Genomic DNA, 20721 nt, shown 5'->3' on the forward strand with positions numbered 1-20721 from the left:
GGAGGAAAGACATTTGTACACTTGTGTGACTACATCTTCATATGTAAATTAAGCAATTTTCTTGAGTTGAAGTTAAGATGAGTGAGAAGTAGATTGTTAGATTACTCAGACCTTATAGCCATTAATACCGGCACTCCTGAACACTGCTAAAATGAATTATAATCCTGTCTCTTGATGGACAAAGAAAATGAATGTGCACTATAGGAAGACCCTAAACTCCAGACCAGTCCCGATCCTTAACAAATGTACCCAATAGGTTGTAAGTTATACTAATAATTTTCCACATCTTCTGTTTCATATTGTAAATAAAAACCCGGGAAGCCGCATGAATTCCTGGCACCACAGCGGAAAGGACAGATGTACTGCATGATGAACGCCGTAGACAGCTAACACAGAAAGTGAAAGCATCACGAAGTGTAGTGCTACGTTATTAAACTGTAATTGAACCACAATGAGTCAACAGATGCTCGAACATTGTCCACTCTAGTTTAGTGAAAATAAGCACTCACTGTACTCATGTATTAGTTGTTAAGCTCAAGAGAAAGTTATTTCTGAATTCTATCCCCTGAAGAGCGAAATGAACGTTCACTTATTGTTATAAGCAAATATGGACCAAACTTGAAAATGCACATAAATGTTAATCTTGGTATTATGGAATGAAGTGACTAATGAACAAAGAATGAAAAACTTTATTTTGAAAAATGATAAATATCTGATATATGTTTATAAATGTAATTTCAATTTAAGTACATAGTACGCCAGTAACATTATGTAAATGTCACACCAAAAATCACGAATATCTCATGAGGACATGAGGATCGAGGTAATCCTTCGGCATTCCCTCTCTCCTCATGGGAGGCAATGAGATTTTCGCTATTTTTGACTTCATTAAAACAGCAAATACGAGTAGTTAATACTTTCAGCCAGAAGGCAGATACTTGTTTGTAAATAATGATTAATGTATAATGAGGCGTCGCATGGCGACGGTGGAATTTTCTAAATAATGTAATTCGTCGTCTTTAGGCGGCAAACAGAAAAATACGGATAGATATGCGATCCTTCACTATTTTGTTCGCTGGAGAACAAATGAAGCCTTGAGCGCTAAAAACACTTGTACTGTTTTTCTCAAGTAAGACGGACGCAGATCTGTGGCAGTCTGATCTAATTTTTTACTAAATGTATAGAAACGTGCTATGTCAAAGTTTGAGTGAAGTGTAAAGAACTGTTACAACTTATAGTGACGACGCACGCGTGACTCAAAAGGACAATGGCTATATAAAAGAGCGCTCAATGGACATGATACGGACATAAAAATCTACCGTCATTGTTGTATTAAGCTTAAGGTACGATATATGTTTTAGTTACAATAAATATTTGTTCTGGGAATACTGAATCATTTAGCAGTGCTCATTCCTATTATCTGCTCAGTATTATTTTCATTTTAATTATGCATTTTGCTAATATTACAGACACCAAGATCAGCAGTCCAATGTGCGTGTTACAGTGATAAAAAGAAAACTGTTTTATCGTCTTCTTGCATCAGCTTTAATATCGAATTTCCCTTCTGTGTGATGTTACAGTTGTTTTTGCGCCCTTAAGAACTTTCTGGTCCCTTAGGAAATTGTTTTGTCATAACAATAACTTCACAACCGGGTATGATCGTATCTACGATCATGAAGTAATTAGAAAGACGATAACGCAATTTCTTAATCAATAGCACGCTAGTTGAGACTGCCTCAAGCCACGCGAAACTGCAAGTAGAAACTATTCACATCTCATAATGCAATATTTTATGACAATGGTCAATCCATGATTCTTACGCCAATTGCGATTGATAAAACAGTAAGCTAAATCTCAATTTCCAACTTTCCATTGAATAACAACATCACTTTTATTTTGTAACGTCACACTATCCGCATCCTCCTCTTAGGATGACACGGCGGTCGGATGGCCCCGGTAGGCCACTCGTGGCCTGAAGACGGAGTGCTTTTCATCTTTGCTTTCAGGGAGGTGACAATGTGATAACCTGAAGGCGCCAAATCAGGCTAATACAGAGCCGAGGGGGGGGGGGGGGGGGGGGGGATGTTCAAACATCCCAACCAAAACAGTCCAAGATCGCCTTGGTGGCTAAGGCTGTCTGAGGGCTGGCGTGGTCGTGCAACGGGCACTCTCCTCTCTCCACTCGTCCGCATTCCTCTCCTTTCGTTTTGAATGTTTCTTAAGGGTCTCATGATATCGTTATGCTTTGGTGGTGTCCTCCTGAGGTATAAATTCGAACAAAATTATGCCTTTTCGGTCCCAAAACACTGAGACCGTGATCTTTTGTCCGAAATCGTGGTTTTCACAGGCGACTTGGACGTCTGTCTTTTTGTCTCAGGCGTGTAATACGCCACCCATGTTTGATCACCGGTCCTCACTTTTCAATTCAAGACGCTCAAGACGCTTGTGTGCACAGTTTCCGGTAACCCAGCGTTTCTGCGAGTGTCTCACATTAGAGTGTTCTAGAGAGGTGTGGAAACGTCGCAGAAATATACTATCAAGAGGCAGTTTTCAAGAACAGTTCCGCCGATTGTTTCTTGCACCTATCGTCCAAAGGAAGGTTCAAATGGTTCATATGAATCTGAGCACTGTGGGACTTAACGTCTGAGATCATCAGTCCCCTAGAACTTAGAACTACTTAAACCTAATTAACCTAAGGACATCACACACATCCACGCTCGAAGCAGGATTCGAACGTGCGACCGTAGCGGTCGTGCGGTTCCAGACTGAAGCACCCAGAACCGCTCGGCCACACCGGCCGGCTCCATAGGAAGGTCTTCCACTTCTCTGTTCGTCCATTTGCTCTGCCTCCACTATACTTCCCACACCACTTAAACACAATCATTCTGTTCATAACACCTTCGCTGTAAACCGCTATGATTCGCGATAAAAATTCGGTAGGTGTTATTTCTTCCGCGAGTAGGAAGCTCGTCACGGCACGTGACTGGCACTTGACACGATATCTTACTGACATCTTTCACGCAACTGGACACTACAACTGAGCTTACGTACCATCCTGTTCGTACCATGTTCGCTTTGGTCTGCGGATTCCCATTTAACACCTATCGTTGCCAACCCTTAAAAAAAACTTTAGGAACATGCATCGTACATGCGACAAGTCCGAATCGTCAATTCTGGGTACACTGTGTGGTACGCCCTTCCCTAATGACTGCAGTACCAACGGCAGATTTTAAATTTGCGGGTAACCGGCACAGGAGGTAGTAATGCGGATGTAGAAGTGATACTTAAATTATTGGGTGAAACATTCAATCAAGAATTAATAGACTGCTTTGTAGCTTTAGGGGACAGCAGGAGTGATAAACAGAAAAGATGAGAATTCAGGCCCCCTTCTGTTGTTGTACTGACCGTTGATCATCCGCTTCTCCTCCTCTGTGAAGCTGGGCAGGCGTGACCTGGGTCGACCCTCGGCTCTGCTGTTGTTGTCCACACGTTCCCGCACCACGGCCGGGTAGTCAGCGTCCACGAAGATAGGGTTCGCGTACAGGCCCAGCTGTAGCAGATTAACAGTGTACCAGTTGCTCAGGACACGGCTATCGTATGACAGCATAGAGCGCAAAAGTGAACGCAAGGGTATGTAGTTTACATGGCTGTACATGGGTAGAATAGGGTTGTAAAAAGTCTTTTGATTTTCAATTTACTTTCGTAGAGGTGTAGGAGTTTTACAAAGAATATATTCATTTCTAACTATCTGCTAACAAATAAATTACTTATTTGTAGCTAATGTTCATATTTGCTAATCGTTGTCCTTGTTTAATGAATTTGGTGTTTTACGAGGTATTTCCCTTTCCAATGGTCTCGTGTACAGCACATTACTTTTCACGTTCACCAGGCATTCGCCAAAACCAAACCCTTCCGTCGCATCGCTGCAGCGTACAGCGTGACTCATCGCTCCATATCATTCGTTTCCAGTCCTCCACTGTCCAGTGGCGTCGCTTGCTTATCATTGACTGCTAAAATGTCTGACGGACTTCTTAAGTAATGGAAGCCAGTACGTTGTCCTCGATGGTGAGTGTTCATCGGAGGTGAGGGTATCATGTGGAGTGCTTCAGAGAAGTGTGGTAGGTCCGCTGTTGTTTTGTATCTACATAAATGATCTTTTGGATAGGGTGGACAGCAATGTGCGGCTGTTTGCTGATGATGCTGTGGTGTACGGGAAGGCGTCGTCGTTGAGTGACTTTAGGAGGATACAAGATGAGTTGGACAGGATTTGTGATTGGTGTAAAGAATGGCAGCTAACTCTAAATATAGATAAATGTAAATTAATGGAGATGAATAGGAAAAAGAATTGGGACAAGCATGCAATGGGAATTGTGGGGAAAGGTGGATAGTCGTCTTCGGTTCATCGGTAGAATTTTGGGAAGATGTGGTTCATCTGTAAAGGAGACCGCTTATAAAACACTAATACGACCTATTCTTGAGTCCTGCTCGAGCGCTGGGGATCCCTATCTGGTCAGATTGAAGGAGGACATAGAAGCAATTCAGAGGCGGGCTGCTAGATTTGTTACTGGGAGGTTTGGTCATCACGCGAGTGTTACGGAAATGCTTCAGGAACTCGGGTGGGAGTCTCTAGAGGAAAGGAGGCAGTCTTTTCGTGACTCGCTACTGTGGAAATTTAGAGAACCAGCATTTGAGGCTGACTGCAGTACAATTTTACTGCCGCCAACTTATATTTCGCGGAAAGACCACAAAGATAAGAGGGATTAGGGCTCGTACAGAGGCACATAGGCAGTCGTTTTTCCCTCGTTCTGTTTGGGAGTGGAACAAGGAGAGAAGATACTAGTTGTGGTACGAGGTACCCTCCGCCACGCACCTTATGGTGGATTGCGTAGTATGTACGTACATGTAGATGTAGATGTAGATTTGACTAACTATGCGCAGCCATTATGCAGGTTGGACTGCTGGTAGCAATTAAGAACACACAAATAGTTCCTTCCACTGTTTACACGCGATTTTGAACAATGCTTGACGATCCCTGACTGTCCATCAATACATGAGGTCTGCCTGGTTTTGATTTGTCTGTGGTTGCTCCTTCGCGTTAGCACTTCACAATCACATCGTCAACAGTCCCGTTGGGCAGATTTCGAAGGGCTAAAATGCCTGACGGTTTTCTTACTCGTGTGGCATTAAGTGATTAGTCCACATTCTAAATCACTGGCAACACCTGACCGACGCATTCGGTTGTTACTGCTTCTTTACCGACAATACAGTAAAGGGGTCGAGTCCCCCCACGCCCACACCGACGTCGTGACCATCACAAAAGATCTACTGTCACCTCTGTATTTGTTAGTTAATAATCGAGGACTTCACGGGATGTGGGGCCGTGATGTTATCCGTACGTCTGAGTAGGATTAACCACTAACATGACCGCATTGAGAAGATAGTGGATGAAAAGCGAACGAAAGGCAGCGGTTTCAAGGGCGGAGGAAAAAAAGTTCCAAGACAAGAACCAAGGGAAAAAAAGGAACCTCTGCGATAATCTGGTCGGGTAGTAAGAGCAGTAGTGGTGTCTTGCTATGTGCAATAGGTCATGCGAGAGTAATGGTTGTTAGTTTTAGGTATTGTGCAGTGTTCGGTACTGTTGTCATAGCTTAGGTCGTCAGAAAGATCGTCAGTTCTTTCGAGGAGGATACTGCGCGCATGCGACGTCTGCTGGGCCAGCTTCAGCGTCTGTACCTATAACATGACAAGATTGTTATATAAGTGGTCGATTCGTCATAAACTGATCACTGTGTAAGGGTTTTTGTTGGGTTTGTTTGTGTTTAGTGTACAATTCGGCTACCCTGCGTCGCCTGTTAGTCGGCTAGTTTACACTTGGCGTTTTCAGTTAATTTAGCTGTGCTGCAGCGGTAACTGAGTGGCCGACCAGTCTGCTTTTGGCAGGGCAACAGAGTGGACGCGTCCGTGTTTATCGCGTGCGTAGCTCGAGATCGCCTTGTTTACATTCTGACGGCCGTTGCTTAAGTGCCGCTTACCGTGTACGAACCATGCCGAACCGTTACCCTAACTCTACACTCCGATTTACTTTCTGCAACGATTATGCCCGACCCAAAGCACTCGACGTGGAGCGTTTTCTGTGAGAGGAAGTGAAGATCACGGCGACCGACATTATCGGCACACATTTGTCGACCGTGAGCAGTACGGTCTATGTTAAAATCATTAACGACACGGTGTGCGAACGCATCCTACGTGAGACCAAACAGGGGCTCCGCTTCTATCATACTGATGGCAATGTGTGGGCAGTAACCGTCGACCAAGCGGGCATAGGTATGCGCACGATAAGCATTTTCGAATTGCCATTCGAACTTCCTACTGAGGAAGTCCTCGCGGCATTCCTACCATACGACACAGTCCATGGCCACACAGCGGAGACGTGGACACAGTTTCGGACATATCCTGTCCTAAACAGGGTCCGAAAGGTCACCATTGATCTGGGAAGCCACGTCCCGTCCTACTTAAAGATCGGCGGATGCCGTGCAATAAGCATAAACGACGGCAAGCCTCGGACCTCTTCCGGGTGCGGCAAAGAAGGCCACCTTAGATTCGAATGCCTACAACGGCGTATTACGCAATTTTCAGCTGCCGAAGGACCACCCACGTCGCAACCTACCGTCCTTCCGGTGACCTACGCCGCTGCTCTAGCTTCTCCTACCGCTTCGCAGCGCCGCCCGGGCACCACCAACGACGCCACCAACGATCCCGACCAGATACTGACGGAGAGCGCCTCGGACGGCACGCCGCCTCGGCCGGCCATCGACGCCGCTCCGACGATGCCGACGCAACCGGACGCTGACCCTACCCTCGGCAAAACGATGAAGATCGACTCGCTCATCGTCCCTACGGCCGGTGTGGCCGTGCGGTTCTAGGCGCTTCAGACTGGAACCGCGTGACCGCTACGGTCTCAGGTTCGAATCCTGCCTCGGGCATGGCTGTGTGTGATGTCCTTAGGTTAGTTAGGTTTAAGTAGTTCTAAGTTCTAGGGGACTGATGACCACAGATGTTAAGTCCCATAGTACTCAGAGCCATTTGAGCCGTCCCTTCCATCGTCGGATACGGAGAGTCTCACAAGGAAACAACGTTCTCCGAAACGTCGCAAGCGAAGGCGCCGCACCGTTTCCGGCCAAGAGGAGACATTGCAAGTCGAGGATGACGCAACCGTCGACCAGCACGACGCCCCAGAACACGCTACTGCTGATGAAGACGTTATGAACGCAGAGACATCCACCGGTGTGCCTGCGCTCATCTCTCCGACGCCCCATGCGGACGCTGAACTAATTCATGAACATTTCACAGGCGACACTACACCACGCACCATTACATCATCTTCTGCAGGCAAAATTGACGATACACCGGTGCCCGCTTCCACGGCGTGGTACGCGGAGGAGGTCGAGGAGCATGATACGTTACAGGACCCTGCACCGTCGGGGCCGAACCGTTAACCATACTCTCCCCAGAATCCCCTACGGGCGAACTGTATAACGTTCCACTGCGACGCCCACGCCCTTGCGCTGATGGCAGAGTGAGCATCCTCCAGCCGTCCGCCACCAGGCCTACCGGATAGCAACCATCAACACCAACAACATGCGTTCCAGGGTGAAAATCCGCCTTATGCAGGAGATGGTCTGGGCTTCTGATATTGATTCCGCCCTTCTGCAGGAAGTTTACTTGGCCAGTCTCCCGGATAGCAATGACCATACTGCCCACGCCTCCGTGAGTGATCCATTGGGCCGCGGAGTGGCCATCTACGTCCGCCATGGGATTTCTGTGACCGACGCAGCCTTCCTTCCATCAGCTCGGGGCATGGCACTCACTGCCATGAGGACACCCATTATTAATGTCTACGCTCCCTCAGGCACCGGCCGACGACATGAAATGGCCCAGATTTATTCCGAGGAAATCGCCCCCATGTTTTTAGGACGATATGACCACTGCCTACTAGGAGGTGATTTTAACTGCGTTTTGCAACCCAAAGATCAGATTCCACACTATACTATGTTGTGTCTAGGCAAGACAGCCTAGACACAATGAGAGGAAGCCGAAAGGCACGCGCTTAAACTCACGCAGGCTGGCGTGAGGTCTGAAACAGGATACGTAATGAATGCTATAAAGAAAAGTACGTAGCTGCTGGAATACTTAACTTTAATCCACATTTGCAGAACATCGTTCTTGATGATACATTAATAGAATCTCAATATCTATTGAATACGGCGCCTTGCTAGGTCGTAGCAAATGTAGCTGAAGGCTATGCTAACTATCGTCTCGGCAAATGAGAGCGTATTTGTCAGTGTAGCGTCGCTAGCAAAGTCGGCTGTACAACTGGGGCGAGTGCCAGTACGTCTCTCTAGACCTGCCGAGTGGCGCTCGGTCTGCTATCACTGACAGTGGCGACACGCAGGTCCGACGTATACTAATGGACCGCGTCCGATTTAAAAGCTACCACCTAGCAAGTGTGGTGTCTGGCGGTGACACCACATACTACATGCCAGGAACTACGTATAGTGGTGCGGGACCTCCTGCTTCACGATACCTGGGAAGTTCAACACGGCGACCGTTCGGGTGATTCTTATCAGTCATTCCGCAAGCCGACTACACAGGCTATATGCCTCACAAACTCTTAGATCTGCGATACGGGGCGCCAGACGCTGGCCACTGGCCTTTTACGGCCATTGCGCTTACATCTGTACGGTCCTCCTTCCGCCGCAATTTGTATGGCGCAGGCGTGCGCCATGGAAACTAAACCAGGTGCATGACCTTCACATGTCGCTAACAAGTCACTGAGACGTGGACAGCCTGCGAACCACGCCTTCCACGCTACCGCTCCACATTGTGGATGGACTGCGCCAAACCAGCGATCCAGAGGACACTGATGAGATAAGGGAAGGATATGGACGACTGGCATCGCAACACTGTTGACTTCTATTATGCGATTCTCCGAAATCTGGACACTCGGCCGCCAACCTCAGACAACCAGTTGGAACGGGAAAGCACTAAGGCGAGGATAAAGGCGCTGGCACGCCGGAAATTGCAAGGGGTGGTGATACGGACGCGGCGCCACGATGACGCGGGTTTAGAAATTTCATCCATGCATCATCTAGTGTCCGACGAACTTCGACGTCGTCGGCACATCATCAGCACTCTGACCACGCCTCATGCCACGCAGGTGACCAATCAGAATGACATCGTCCACGCATTCGTCGAACACTACCGTCGTACTTATAGTAAAGAAGGTGCTGATACTGCAGCAGATGACTCCATTTTGCATTACGTCACGCGCACCCTCCCCCACACGGAAGCGGGTGCTTTGACAGTGGTGGTCACGCGAGACGAAGTCGACAACGCAATCGACAAGGGTGCAGTCAACAGATCGCTCGGCATTGACGGCTTACCAATTGAGTTTTACACTTCCTTCCGGGACCTCATGGCACCGCGGTGGACGACTACGTATCAAGAACTGATGACACCTTACCAAGCAATCCCACTCGCCTTTGCTGAGAGCATCGTCATTCCGGTCCACAAACCTGCCTGTGGTTCGATGGTCATCAGTCACAGACCACTCACCCTACTCAGTGCCGACTATAAGATTTTCGCTCCGAACAATACTCCCTCATATCCTCTTCCCGGAGCAAACGACGCCTGGGGGACAGTTTAACATACAGACTGCCACGGGGGAATGCCGCGACTTAATTGCGATGGCGGCAGCCTGAAGACTCAGCGCAACGGTTGTCGCTATAGACTTCGATAGCGCCTTCGATAAAGTGCGCAATCGTTTCCTGTTTTCGGTGGCGGCCCGAATGGGCATCCCCCCTGTGTTCCTCGACATCCTCCGGCGTCTTTATAACAGTGCCAGTTCACGTGCTCAAGTCAATGGACGTGTAGCAGGGCCAGTACCCATCTGCCGTTCCATACGGCAAGGGTGTCCCCTCTCTACCCTCCAACATGCCATTGCCCTTGAGCCCCTCATTGGAAGCTTGACAACCAAGCACTCTGGCCTCACCCTACGCCAACACACTTTTCGCTGTCGGGCACATGCTGATGACCTCTTCCTCCTCATTCGCTCCAGCTCTGAGATTCGAGCAGTCCTCGAATTGATTACCCGTTATGGGGCTGTCGCTGGAAGTGCCATGAATGTCGCCAAATCTTCTGCAATGCACATTGGACGAAGCCTCCATGAAGGTGAAGTGGCATCGCTGCTGCTTGTGAGGACTTCCCGGTACCTGGACATTACCTTCACCCCCACGGTCTCACACACAGCGGCAACGACTTTCCGTCGCCTGTTACACGTCATCCGCAACGACGTCCTCTAGAACCTCTTGCGCCGCCAGGACACACTTCAACGCGTTGAGTTTCTTAATCTTTATGTGGCATCAAAATTGGTCCTCATCGCGCACGTTCTCCCTCTGCCTACTGCAGTTGGGCGCAACCTTCAGGCGGCTGTTGGCTATTATCTCATGACTGGTTCCATGTTCAAAGTCCGTTACGAGAGACTTACCCTGCCCCCACGGGATGGTGGCCTCGGGCTCGTCAATGTCCGTATGCGAGCTGCAGAGTTGTGTATGAGCTACATGAGAAAACAGTGAACCGGCTGGGGCACATCTCTAACATGCAGCTTGCTTGAGATCCTCCTGCCTGCTTCCACCTCACCACCGGTATCTGTCGGCAATATCATGCCTCATTTGTCTCATATTTCGACCTTTCTGGTCGACTACAGTTACATACATACCAGTCTCCCAGATACGCGCCCATCCAGGACTAAGGATTTGTACAGCCTGCTACTGAGCTGTGTTCCCCGGAATGTGATGGAGACCAAACATCCGTCCACCAGTGGTCCATAGTGTGGACTACCGTCCAACAGCCCTTCCTCCCTACGAACGTCCGGGCACTGTGGCATCACATAGTCAACTGGAAATTAGCCAGGATACAGGGACTGCACAACATTGGCTTTTCAGAGTCCCCTCTTTGTCTACTTTTTCAAGCAAGTGGACACTGGTGACCATCGTCTGACATGCGCTTCTTCGCAAGATGTCTGGCGCTTCGTGCAGAAAATCATTGCCTGCTATCTCCGAGTGCCACCAGACACAATCACTACTGTTTCTACACCCGGAAAACAACATTTTCCCGCAGCCAAATCTAATGCTGTTACGTGGCTCAAAAGGTGGGCGGTCGCTTACCTCTTTCATGAAGGACATAAATCCCGCCTCGATTTCTGGACTTATTTACGAACAGCCCATGCAGCTAAGTTGGAGGGGGGGGGGGGGGGGGGAGGGTGCCTGGCCCAGAGGCCAAACGGTGTCTGAGTTTACGCCGACTATGAGACTATGATCGATTCTACCTCTGACCTCCACGGATGGGAGAGCGTGTTGCAGATTGCGAGGATTTTTTTCTTTTTTCTTTTCCTTTTTCTTCTCTTTTTCTTTACCCAGTATTTATATATTTTTTTCTCTGTCATTGCTGTGTCCCTCATATGATAATGGTGAATATTACAAAAACACAATGCAAATAAACAAACAACAACAACGCCTTCCATTTCTGTTGATTCCTGTGTCTCCCACTTACCTATGCCTTACAGGCTCGGTGGTGGTGAGGGGGCACTGGGGTTAGGCCTCGGGTTTCGACCCCTGCCCACTTTGCCCCCGAGCCCCCACCGGTCCACTATCCCTTTTAAAAAAAAGAAAAGAAAAAAGAGGTCAGCGCAAAAGAATGTCAGATCTAAGGGCTCTGGTTCGATTCCTGGCTGGGTCGGAGACTTGCTCCGCTCAGGGACTGGGTGTTTTATTGTTCTAATCATCATCATTTCATCCCCAGCGACGCTTAAGTCACCGAAATGGCGTCAAATCGAAAGACTTGCATCCAGCGAACGGTCTACCAGACGGGAGGCCCTAGTCACACGACATTCACATTTTACCAGTATTTGTCATGTTTGTGTGTTCCATAGATGGTTAACTGTTCCTTAGTAGTATTGTTTTTGGTCGTATGTGTTTCCACCTATGTCTGTGAGCGTAGCTACCCAGGTTACGGATGAAAAAGTTGTTTTAATGTTTCGTTTTCTTGTACAGTCGTATAGCAAGTTTATGGAATATCTCCGTGAGAGTTTCAAAGCGGTATTCTCTGTGAAGGTCTGCATTGCTTGGGTATCGTGGAACGTTGCTTATGATACGTAACACCTTGTTCTGTGTGATCTGCAGGCGCCGCAGGCGTGTTGGAGCTGCACATCCCCAAACTGGAGCTGCGTACATCATAAGTTGTCTAATTTTAAAAAATTGGTTCAAATGGCTCTGAGCATTATGGGACTTAACATCTAAGGTCATCAGTCCCTTAGAACGCAGAACTACTTAAACCTAACTAACCTGAGGACATGACACACATCCATGCCCAAGGCAGGTTTCGAACCTGCGACCGTAGCAATCGCGCGGTTCCGGACTAAAGCTCCTAGAGCCGCTCGGTCACCGCGGCCGGTTAAGTTGTCTAATTATGGCTGTGTACCTCGCAGTACAACAAAGTACACAATACAGTACTCCCCGTCTCCTTTTAAACTGGTGAGTCCGCCTACCATAGTACCTAGTAGTGAATTCAGCATTAGATAATGTATGTCATAGTGATAATAGTGGAAGTCCAATAAAGGACACAGCTTGTTTCAGAAATAAAACACACAGATCCAATTTATTACAGCATGCTTGTTATAATGATGGTCTACATAGACGTCTATACAACCCCGACAACTTTAAAATGTACGAGAAACGATATCTTTAAACTACGCAGGGTGGGCGAGAGGTTCTAAGCGCTTCAGTCCGGAACCACGCGGCTGCTACGTTCGAATCCTGCCTCGGGCATGCGTGTGTGATGCCTTTAGGTTAGTTAGGTTTAATTAGTTCTAATTATAGGGGACTGTTGACCTCGGATGTTAAGTCCCATAGTGCTTAGAGCCATTTGAACCATTTGTTGGGCTAGAAGTCCCTGTACCATCTAGTATCCAATGATAATTGATTTGATTTGTTTCAGCACAAGTACTTAGTTACATATTAAGTGTCCATTGCATCGGTATGCTCCCCGTCATGCTGCAAACCCTTTTCCATAGCCTCCACATTCTTCTTGACATATTTTTGAGCATGTTCGGCACTATAGTCCGAAATGACTTCTCAACAGAATTGCACAGTTCTTCGTATATAACTGAACGAAGTGCACACACATGAGCCTTAGCGATTCCCTATAACCAGTTGTCAGGTATGGTGCGGTCATGACTTATGGTGGCCATATCAAGGGAGTTGCTGTTGCAGACTAACTTCGACCTACCCATCGTACATTTACGAACTTGCGCACTGCGTGGGTGTAGTGAGAAGGCACCCCGTTTTTCCTCAACCATATGCGTTTTGTGAGGCCCGTTACCTTCCGTTGAGGCACTAACCATGCTTGTAGCACGTGTAAATAACTAGCGTTATTGACATTCCCTTCAAAAAAGTACCGTCCAGTCAGATGTTGCTATAACATCGCTACCCATACCATTATGTGAGGCGAGTACGTTCTAATTCGACTGTGCTTGAACGCACTCTTTGGCCCAGACGACAATTTATCTAGAACGTGAGCTGGGAAAAATGGCACATTCATCTGAAAACTTAAACTTGGCACGAATCACTGCGTTTGAAAATTCACTTAAAAAAGCACGGCATGCTAGAAGGCGTTCATTACGCTCTGAAGGCGATAACTCCTTTACGAACTTTGGTCGAAAATGTCTGACTTAAGGTCCTTTACATGTCGCCCCATACTGCTGTCCTCGGTATACCAAGTTCCGAAACACTTTTACGCGTCGACTTCGTAGGCGATTGTTCAATCGAAGCAGAGATTCCGGCACATATTTCTTCTCGTGTCTTCTTCGTTCCCCTTCGAGGCCTGTCTTTAACACAGTCAGAAGCAAAAGCATGTCTTTCCAAATCCGTTGCCTCATTATATTTTTCCTAAAATGCTCCTATAACCTGTCTCATTGTCTGCCCTGTGTGTTGTTCTTGCACCCACGCGCTTGTCACTTAGCGCTCCTCAGTAGTGTAACCATGGCAGCTCACATCGACCATGGCTACAAATTAAAACTCGACTGCGACTGTGAAAACATATAAACATGAATCCCAGTAACCGATTCCAACAACTGATGAAAAGTAATACAGCTACCAACCTGTTCAGTAACAGCTGATACTTAATAGGGGTTACAAGGATACGGGGACTTCTCGCCTGCCCTGAAATGGGTTAGCCAGAACTCCACGTACAAAATTTCAGACGTTGCTCTGGAATACACTCTAAGCTGCCATGAGGTTCTCACGGTCTCCGACGGCTCGTTACAGAGTTACTGCATTTCGATTGGTTTCTTGCCCCAGTGAGCTTGGTATCGGCATTGCACTGAAAACAGTGCACGCCAGTTCCATTTACGGAGGAGGCGTCAACTTCGTGATGCCTAAAGTGAGTGATACGTAGGCAGCTGGAGAATATTCATCTGTTTCGTTTCGAAAACCGCTTGCTGTAACTTTGTATTTGTGACTCCCAACAACGGTTTCTTTACACTCTCTGCTTTTAAACAATCCCAGGTTTATCCGCATTCTTGTTTTCTCTATACGTTTAAGATCTATTACTCCGGTTTCATAAAAATTGCATATGTTTGAGCATCATCTTAATGCAGGTCGCAGAAGTGTTTTATGATCAGTCTCTACTGCCAGTAAAAACTGTCAGCACAGATATTCTCCATGGTACTGGTTGTATGATTTCAGATTAGTGAGGAACAGGCCCTATAATTTCTACATGCCATTTTTTCTTTTTGTAGAGAAAATTTTTAAGATCAAAGATATAGTCACAGTCGCATCGCATATGTGGCCAATATTCTTGACAGGTCATTAGTAGTCTGTAGACGAGGACGAGCAACGCAAGGAAAACTGAAACTACCTCAAACTGGAACATGCGCTCCTGTGCTGCCAGCGTCTCCTCCCGGTCGTCCAGAGGTTCGTACCAGTTAGTGCTCAGTGTGATGCCGACCCTGCCTGCAAAAAACAAGAAACAGGACAGGTACAGTATACGACACCGAAATCAAACAGTAGCAGGAAGGAGGCTAGTCTGTGACTTTACTGGTATAAGCCTTAGTTCTCTATTTAAAAAGTTTTGCTTGGTACATACCTCGTGACTATGTAACCTCAAGTTCTCATTCGTGCATCCACTATCCACAATACGAAACTCTTGTAGAATTTCATACTTGTTACTGCCTACTTTTTCCGCTTCTATCAATAACTGAATTGACTTAAGTGTGGCATTGAACGATTTTTAACTGAATTTCCTTATGAATCTTCACGCATTGCTAAATTTGCACACTTTCATGGTAGATCAGAAACGGTAATCCAGTATGACTGGTCTGAACGTTGACACAGACCGTTCCGCGACCGAATGCGCATAATATTTTGATAATTCGTAACGATCTGGGGTACTTTGTCTTACTAAAACAGTTATGTTATCTCGATTAGCTGAAATTCATTTTTGTTAGTACAGTTATTACGAATTAGCGTTCCTTCTTCCATTTATATCTTATATTTACGTGTTGTGTTCAACACACTAATGAGTATTAATATAGTCTTCCACATGATTGAAAACAGTCTGACAAAGTTGGGATGGATTGTCAATTTCACACTTTTGCATAGTATGTTGGTAGCACTTCGTCGCCTAGCCGGTTATGCTGTGTAGCAGACTTTAAAGCTGTGCGGATCAGCATAACGAAAAGGCGAGGGGTCCTGCTCGTTTTCTCCACGACTGTACATACTTTGTAGCGTCACGTGTCCACAATGTCACCAGTGGCATGCAATCACACTAGCGTAATCATTGTCAGTTTATGTCTCATTTAGCAGTTGCTATGCTATGTATTTATTATTGAAGTTAAAATCTCCTGGGTTGCTGGGAAGCGCATGTTTCTTCTAAACGATCGATGATTGGACCTGTCTGCTGGCGTCTTCTTTAGGATCTTGTGGTGTCCACATTTGACTGCGTGTTAAGTCAACAGTGAAAACTACAACCTTAAGAAGATCAGAGTAGAGTTGTTTGAAAGTCGATCGTTTGGAAGAAATACGATGCGACCGAACAACCGAGAAGACTTTAACTTAAGGGAGAACGGCTTCAAAAGCTTGCACACCTTCATGTTTACTATTGTTAGCAAGTTTATTTTACGTATATTGAAGATTAAGAAACTTCAACTTTAAAATCTGTAAAACATTGTTTGCTACCCTTACGGCGAAGATTTTTATCCTTAATATACTAAAAATTATGACATCTTGCTCGTCTCAAAGGTTGAAAAATTCAACAAACAGATTATTAACTGCTGTATGACGTTTTCTTTTCAGTTAAATCTTCACAGCACAACAAATACAGTATGTACCTAAAACTAACATGAGAAGGAGAGATAGTCGCTAGTCGGACAGTAAATAGTGTGACAGAGTGTGGGTGACAAAGGCATCATCGTTACTAAAGTAGCTGTGTGACAAAGTCGATACCAAATTGATGACTTCTGTACATTATTATCCAGGTTAATGTGAACGTATATGCACAAAATGTGTAAGAGAGACCAAAGTAACAGTTTTATGCGATGGAAATGCATTCCGCGTAAATGGGGCGACGTTAGTGATTGCTCCCAGGGTACAAGTATCCTAGAAAGCAGACGTAGAAGCCCTGCAGTCGTCTAACTAATTTGACTCACATCTCGAGGACAACGACGTTTGCACATTGATCGAGCCTTTGTAAGGCATCGTTCAACGCCCATAACTTTGAAAAGTCAGAATGCTCTCGCTCAACAAAATTTACGAATAGCTTCATTTTCATTTTTGAATCTAATTATATATTAATAGATTGAATGAATCTTAATTTTGTAATAAATGCGCTTTAACATTAACTAAGTTCAATGGTCGAGCAATAACCCTTTGGCCAAGTATTCACGTTTTACGTCTTGAAATATGTGTTACAGTCATTTTACATGAGCTTATTTCAAAATATATCAATTAAAAATTCTTCCTAGGTTTGTATATACAGTGATATATTTTGCCGTTTGAAATTTTTCTCTGATTTGGATGATTGAATGTCACACGTTTCCGTGCTGTGAACGGGTACACACAATTCATGACTCGTGTTGTTTCTATGTATTTTTGTAATGATATATGTTTTAATACCTCTGTTGTGGTATGTTCTCTTACAGTGTGTATTTTAATAATTTTATTAGTGAAAATTAGACGCGCGGAGTGGCCGCGCGGTTTAAGGCGTCATGTCACGGACTGCGCGGCCCCTCCCGCCGGAGTTTCGAGTCCTCCCTCGGGCATGGGTGTGTGTGTGAGTGTGTGTGTTGTACTTAGCAAAGGTTAGTTTAAGTTAGTTTAAGTAGTGTATAAGTCTAGGGATTTACACACGTTTGAACATCAGTGAAATTGGCGAATATTTGTGTTGCGTTTAATAAGTCAGATGGGCTGTAGCATCCACCATTAGAAGTCTGTGCTCTTGCCAATTAGAAAACAACCAGTAAATTTTAATTGGAGGAAGTTTCAAACATTGCGGATAGTTTTGATATGACAGACTGTATCAGAAACTTCAGTTCTGACTTCAGTTCTGTAGCATTGTAGCCTCCGAAAGTCTTAGTTGAACCCATTTGATTTGCTCCTTCAGACATGTTACTGCGGTTCCTGTGGGTTTATGTGGCGAAAGTGCTTAGGTCGTCTAAGCACATTATATTTTTTAAGCTCGCTTCTTGGTAGAGGACGTGACTTTCAATAGTAAAAGCGACGTAATGAAAGTGACACAGGGGCAGGCTTTTTCCACTTCTAAAATGATTCATATTAGTTTATTAGCTATTTAGTGTGAATATTAAGGCTTGTTTTTGTAAACAATGCCGAAATTTACATTTACTACATATGGTCTTACAGTGACTCGATCTTCTAGGAGGTATCCATTGTCACAAAAACTGGTGTATCCTCATTTCGTTACAAACTGACAAGGTATTAGAATTAGATATGAGTAATAGATTTCTCGATAAAATCATCAACACTACTGAAGAAAGCCGGCCCGAGTGGACGAGCGGTTCTAGGCGCTACAGTCTGGAACAGCGCGACCGCTACGGTCGCAGGTTCGAATCCTGCCTCGCGAATGGATGTGTGTGATGTCCTTACGTTAGTTAGGTTTAAGTAGTTCTAAGTTCTAGGGGACTGATGACCTTAGAAGTTAAGTGCCATAGTGCTCAGAGCCATACTGATGAAAACAGAAACACATTTCTTTATTACATACACTAAATAAATGGTAGGTTGGATAATATACACTCCTGGAAATGGAAAAAAGAACACATTGACACCGGTGTGTCAGACCCACCATACTTGCTCCGGACACTGCGAGAGGGCTGTACAAGCAATGATCACACGCACGGCACAGCGGACACACCAGGAACCGCGGTGTTGGCCGTCGAATGGCGCTAGCTGCGCAGCATTTGTGCACCGCCGCCGTCAGTGTCGGCCAGTTTGCCGTGGCATACGGAGCTCCATCGCAGTCTTTAACACTGGTAGCATGCCGCGACAGCGTGGACGTGAACCGTATGTGCAGTTGACGGACTTTGAGCGAGGGCGTATAGTGGGCATGCGGGAGGCCGGGTGGACGTACCGCCGAATTGCTCAACACGTGGGGCGTGAGGTCTCCACAGTACATCGATGTTGTCGCCAGTGGTCGGCGGAAGGTGCACGTGCCCGTCGACCTGGGACCGGACCGCAGTGACGCACGGATGCACGCCAAGACCGTAGGATCCTACGCAGTGCCGTAGGGGACCGCACCGCCACTTCCCAGCAAATTAGGGACACTGTTGCTCCTGGGGTATCGGCGAGGACCATTCGCAACCGTCTCCATGAAGCTGGGCTACGGTCCCGCACGCCGTTAGGCCGTCTTCCGCTCACGCCCCAACATCGTGCAGCCCGCCTCCAGTGGTGTCGCGACAGGCGTGAATGGAGGGACGAATGGAGACGTGTCGTCTTCAGCGATGAGAGTCGCTTCTGCCTTGGTGTCAATGATGGTCGTATGCGTGTTTGGCGCCGTGCAGGTGAGCGCCACAATCAGGACTGCATACGACCGAGGCGCACAGGGCCAACACCCGGCATCATGGTGTGGGGAGCGATCTCCTACACTGGCCGTACACCACTGGTGATCGTCGAGGGGACACTGAATAGTGCACGGTACATCCAAACCGTCATCGAACCCATCGTTCTACCATTCCTAGACCGGCAAGGGAACTTGCTGTTCCAACAGGACAATGCACGTCCGCATGTATCCCGTGCCACCCAACGTGCTCTAGAAGGTGTAAGTCAACTACCCTGGCCAGCAAGATCTCCGGATCTGTCCCCCATTGAGCATGTTTGGGACTGGATGAAGCGTTGTCTCACGCGGTCTGCACGTCCAGCACGAACGCTGGTCCAACTGAGGCGCCAGGTGGAAATGGCATGGCAAGCCGTTCCACAGGACTACATCCAGCATCTCTACGATCGTCTCCATGGGAGAATATCAGCCTGCATTGCTGCGAAAGGTGGATATACACTGTACTAGTGCCGACATTGTGCATGCTCTGTTGCCTGTGTCTATGTGCCTGTGGTTCTGTCAGTGTGATCATGTGATGTATCTGACCCCAGGAATGTGTCAATAAAGTTTCCCCTTCCTGGGACAATGAATTCACGGTGTTCTTATTTCAATTTCCAGGAGTGTATTAGGGGCTTATCGTCGTTATGATATGCCTATCGATAACCTGTTCAGATTAAAGCTGTCTCCAGACTTGGGTCCGTAAAGTACGTTTTTAGGTGTGCTTTGATCCTGCATGTTCCATTACTTCTTTGCTACATCCTTTGTTGTGACTAGAAACCCATCAACGAATTTCCTTAGTTCTAATACAACCCATTCACCTCACTGAATATCGAGGCCAACCTCTATTTAGTTTTCATTGCAGTGGACCATCCTTTACACAAGACTGTTCCGTGATATTCAATTTTTGAAAGATTTTCGTGATAAAAATCCACATGTTACTGTCTTAATCGAAACTATTCACGTACTGTGTAAAGTAACCTCCACCACAGACTTCAGATTTGGACATAAAGTAGATCTAATGATGTTTTCTTTTTTCCACTCATATGATAATAACTTTCTCCAGACTTTTTAAAACTTACCTTGTACTTCTTGCTAGCTGGCTATATTTAAGTGGGTTTCAGTGCAAAGTCTGAACTCACCGTCGCACTTCGTATTAACTTTCTGAAATCTACTCTTCGTGACAATACTTTCGACTGTGAGCATTAGTACTGTGTTCAGTAGCCGTTCTATTTTAAATTTAAACCTTGCATACGTCTGTGCTCGCTTTGAGAACTGTCATGTCCGCTGCAAGGTTGGCCCCTATTTCACTTGAGAATGATTTGTAAGGCCGAAACTGGCCAATCGTGCGAAACGAATTACGTTTTAATTGAATAGAAGTCTAAACCGTTACAGTGTCCTTAAGTGAATTTTGTTAACGAGACATCTGGCGATTGACAATGTCAGGAGAAAGACACGCATTGCCAACAAAAAAGATTTGAACTTTTCAAACATCACGTCCTCGAGAGATACCGTGAGAAGGAGTAATCAGGTAATCAGGGCACGATTAAAGCCTAGTTCAAAATG

At 46.3% G+C, this 20721-nt stretch overlaps 1 protein-coding gene across 1 annotated transcript in view; it reads right to left on the bottom strand.

Moving 5' to 3' along the window:
• Window positions 1-3337: 3337 nt before the first annotated feature.
• Window positions 3338-20721, bottom strand: part of LOC124623002 (myrosinase 1-like) — a 55726-nt gene continuing 38342 nt past the window's right edge. Inside the window, exon 4 of the mRNA XM_047148792.1 lies at window positions 3338-3550. Within this exon, the coding sequence (XP_047004748.1) occupies window positions 3338-3550 (213 nt within the window). The remainder of the gene's footprint in view (window positions 3551-20721) is intronic.

The sequence above is a fragment of the Schistocerca americana genome, chromosome 7, assembly GCF_021461395.2.
Source record: "Schistocerca americana isolate TAMUIC-IGC-003095 chromosome 7, iqSchAmer2.1, whole genome shotgun sequence".
NCBI lineage: Eukaryota > Metazoa > Arthropoda > Insecta > Orthoptera > Acrididae > Schistocerca > Schistocerca americana.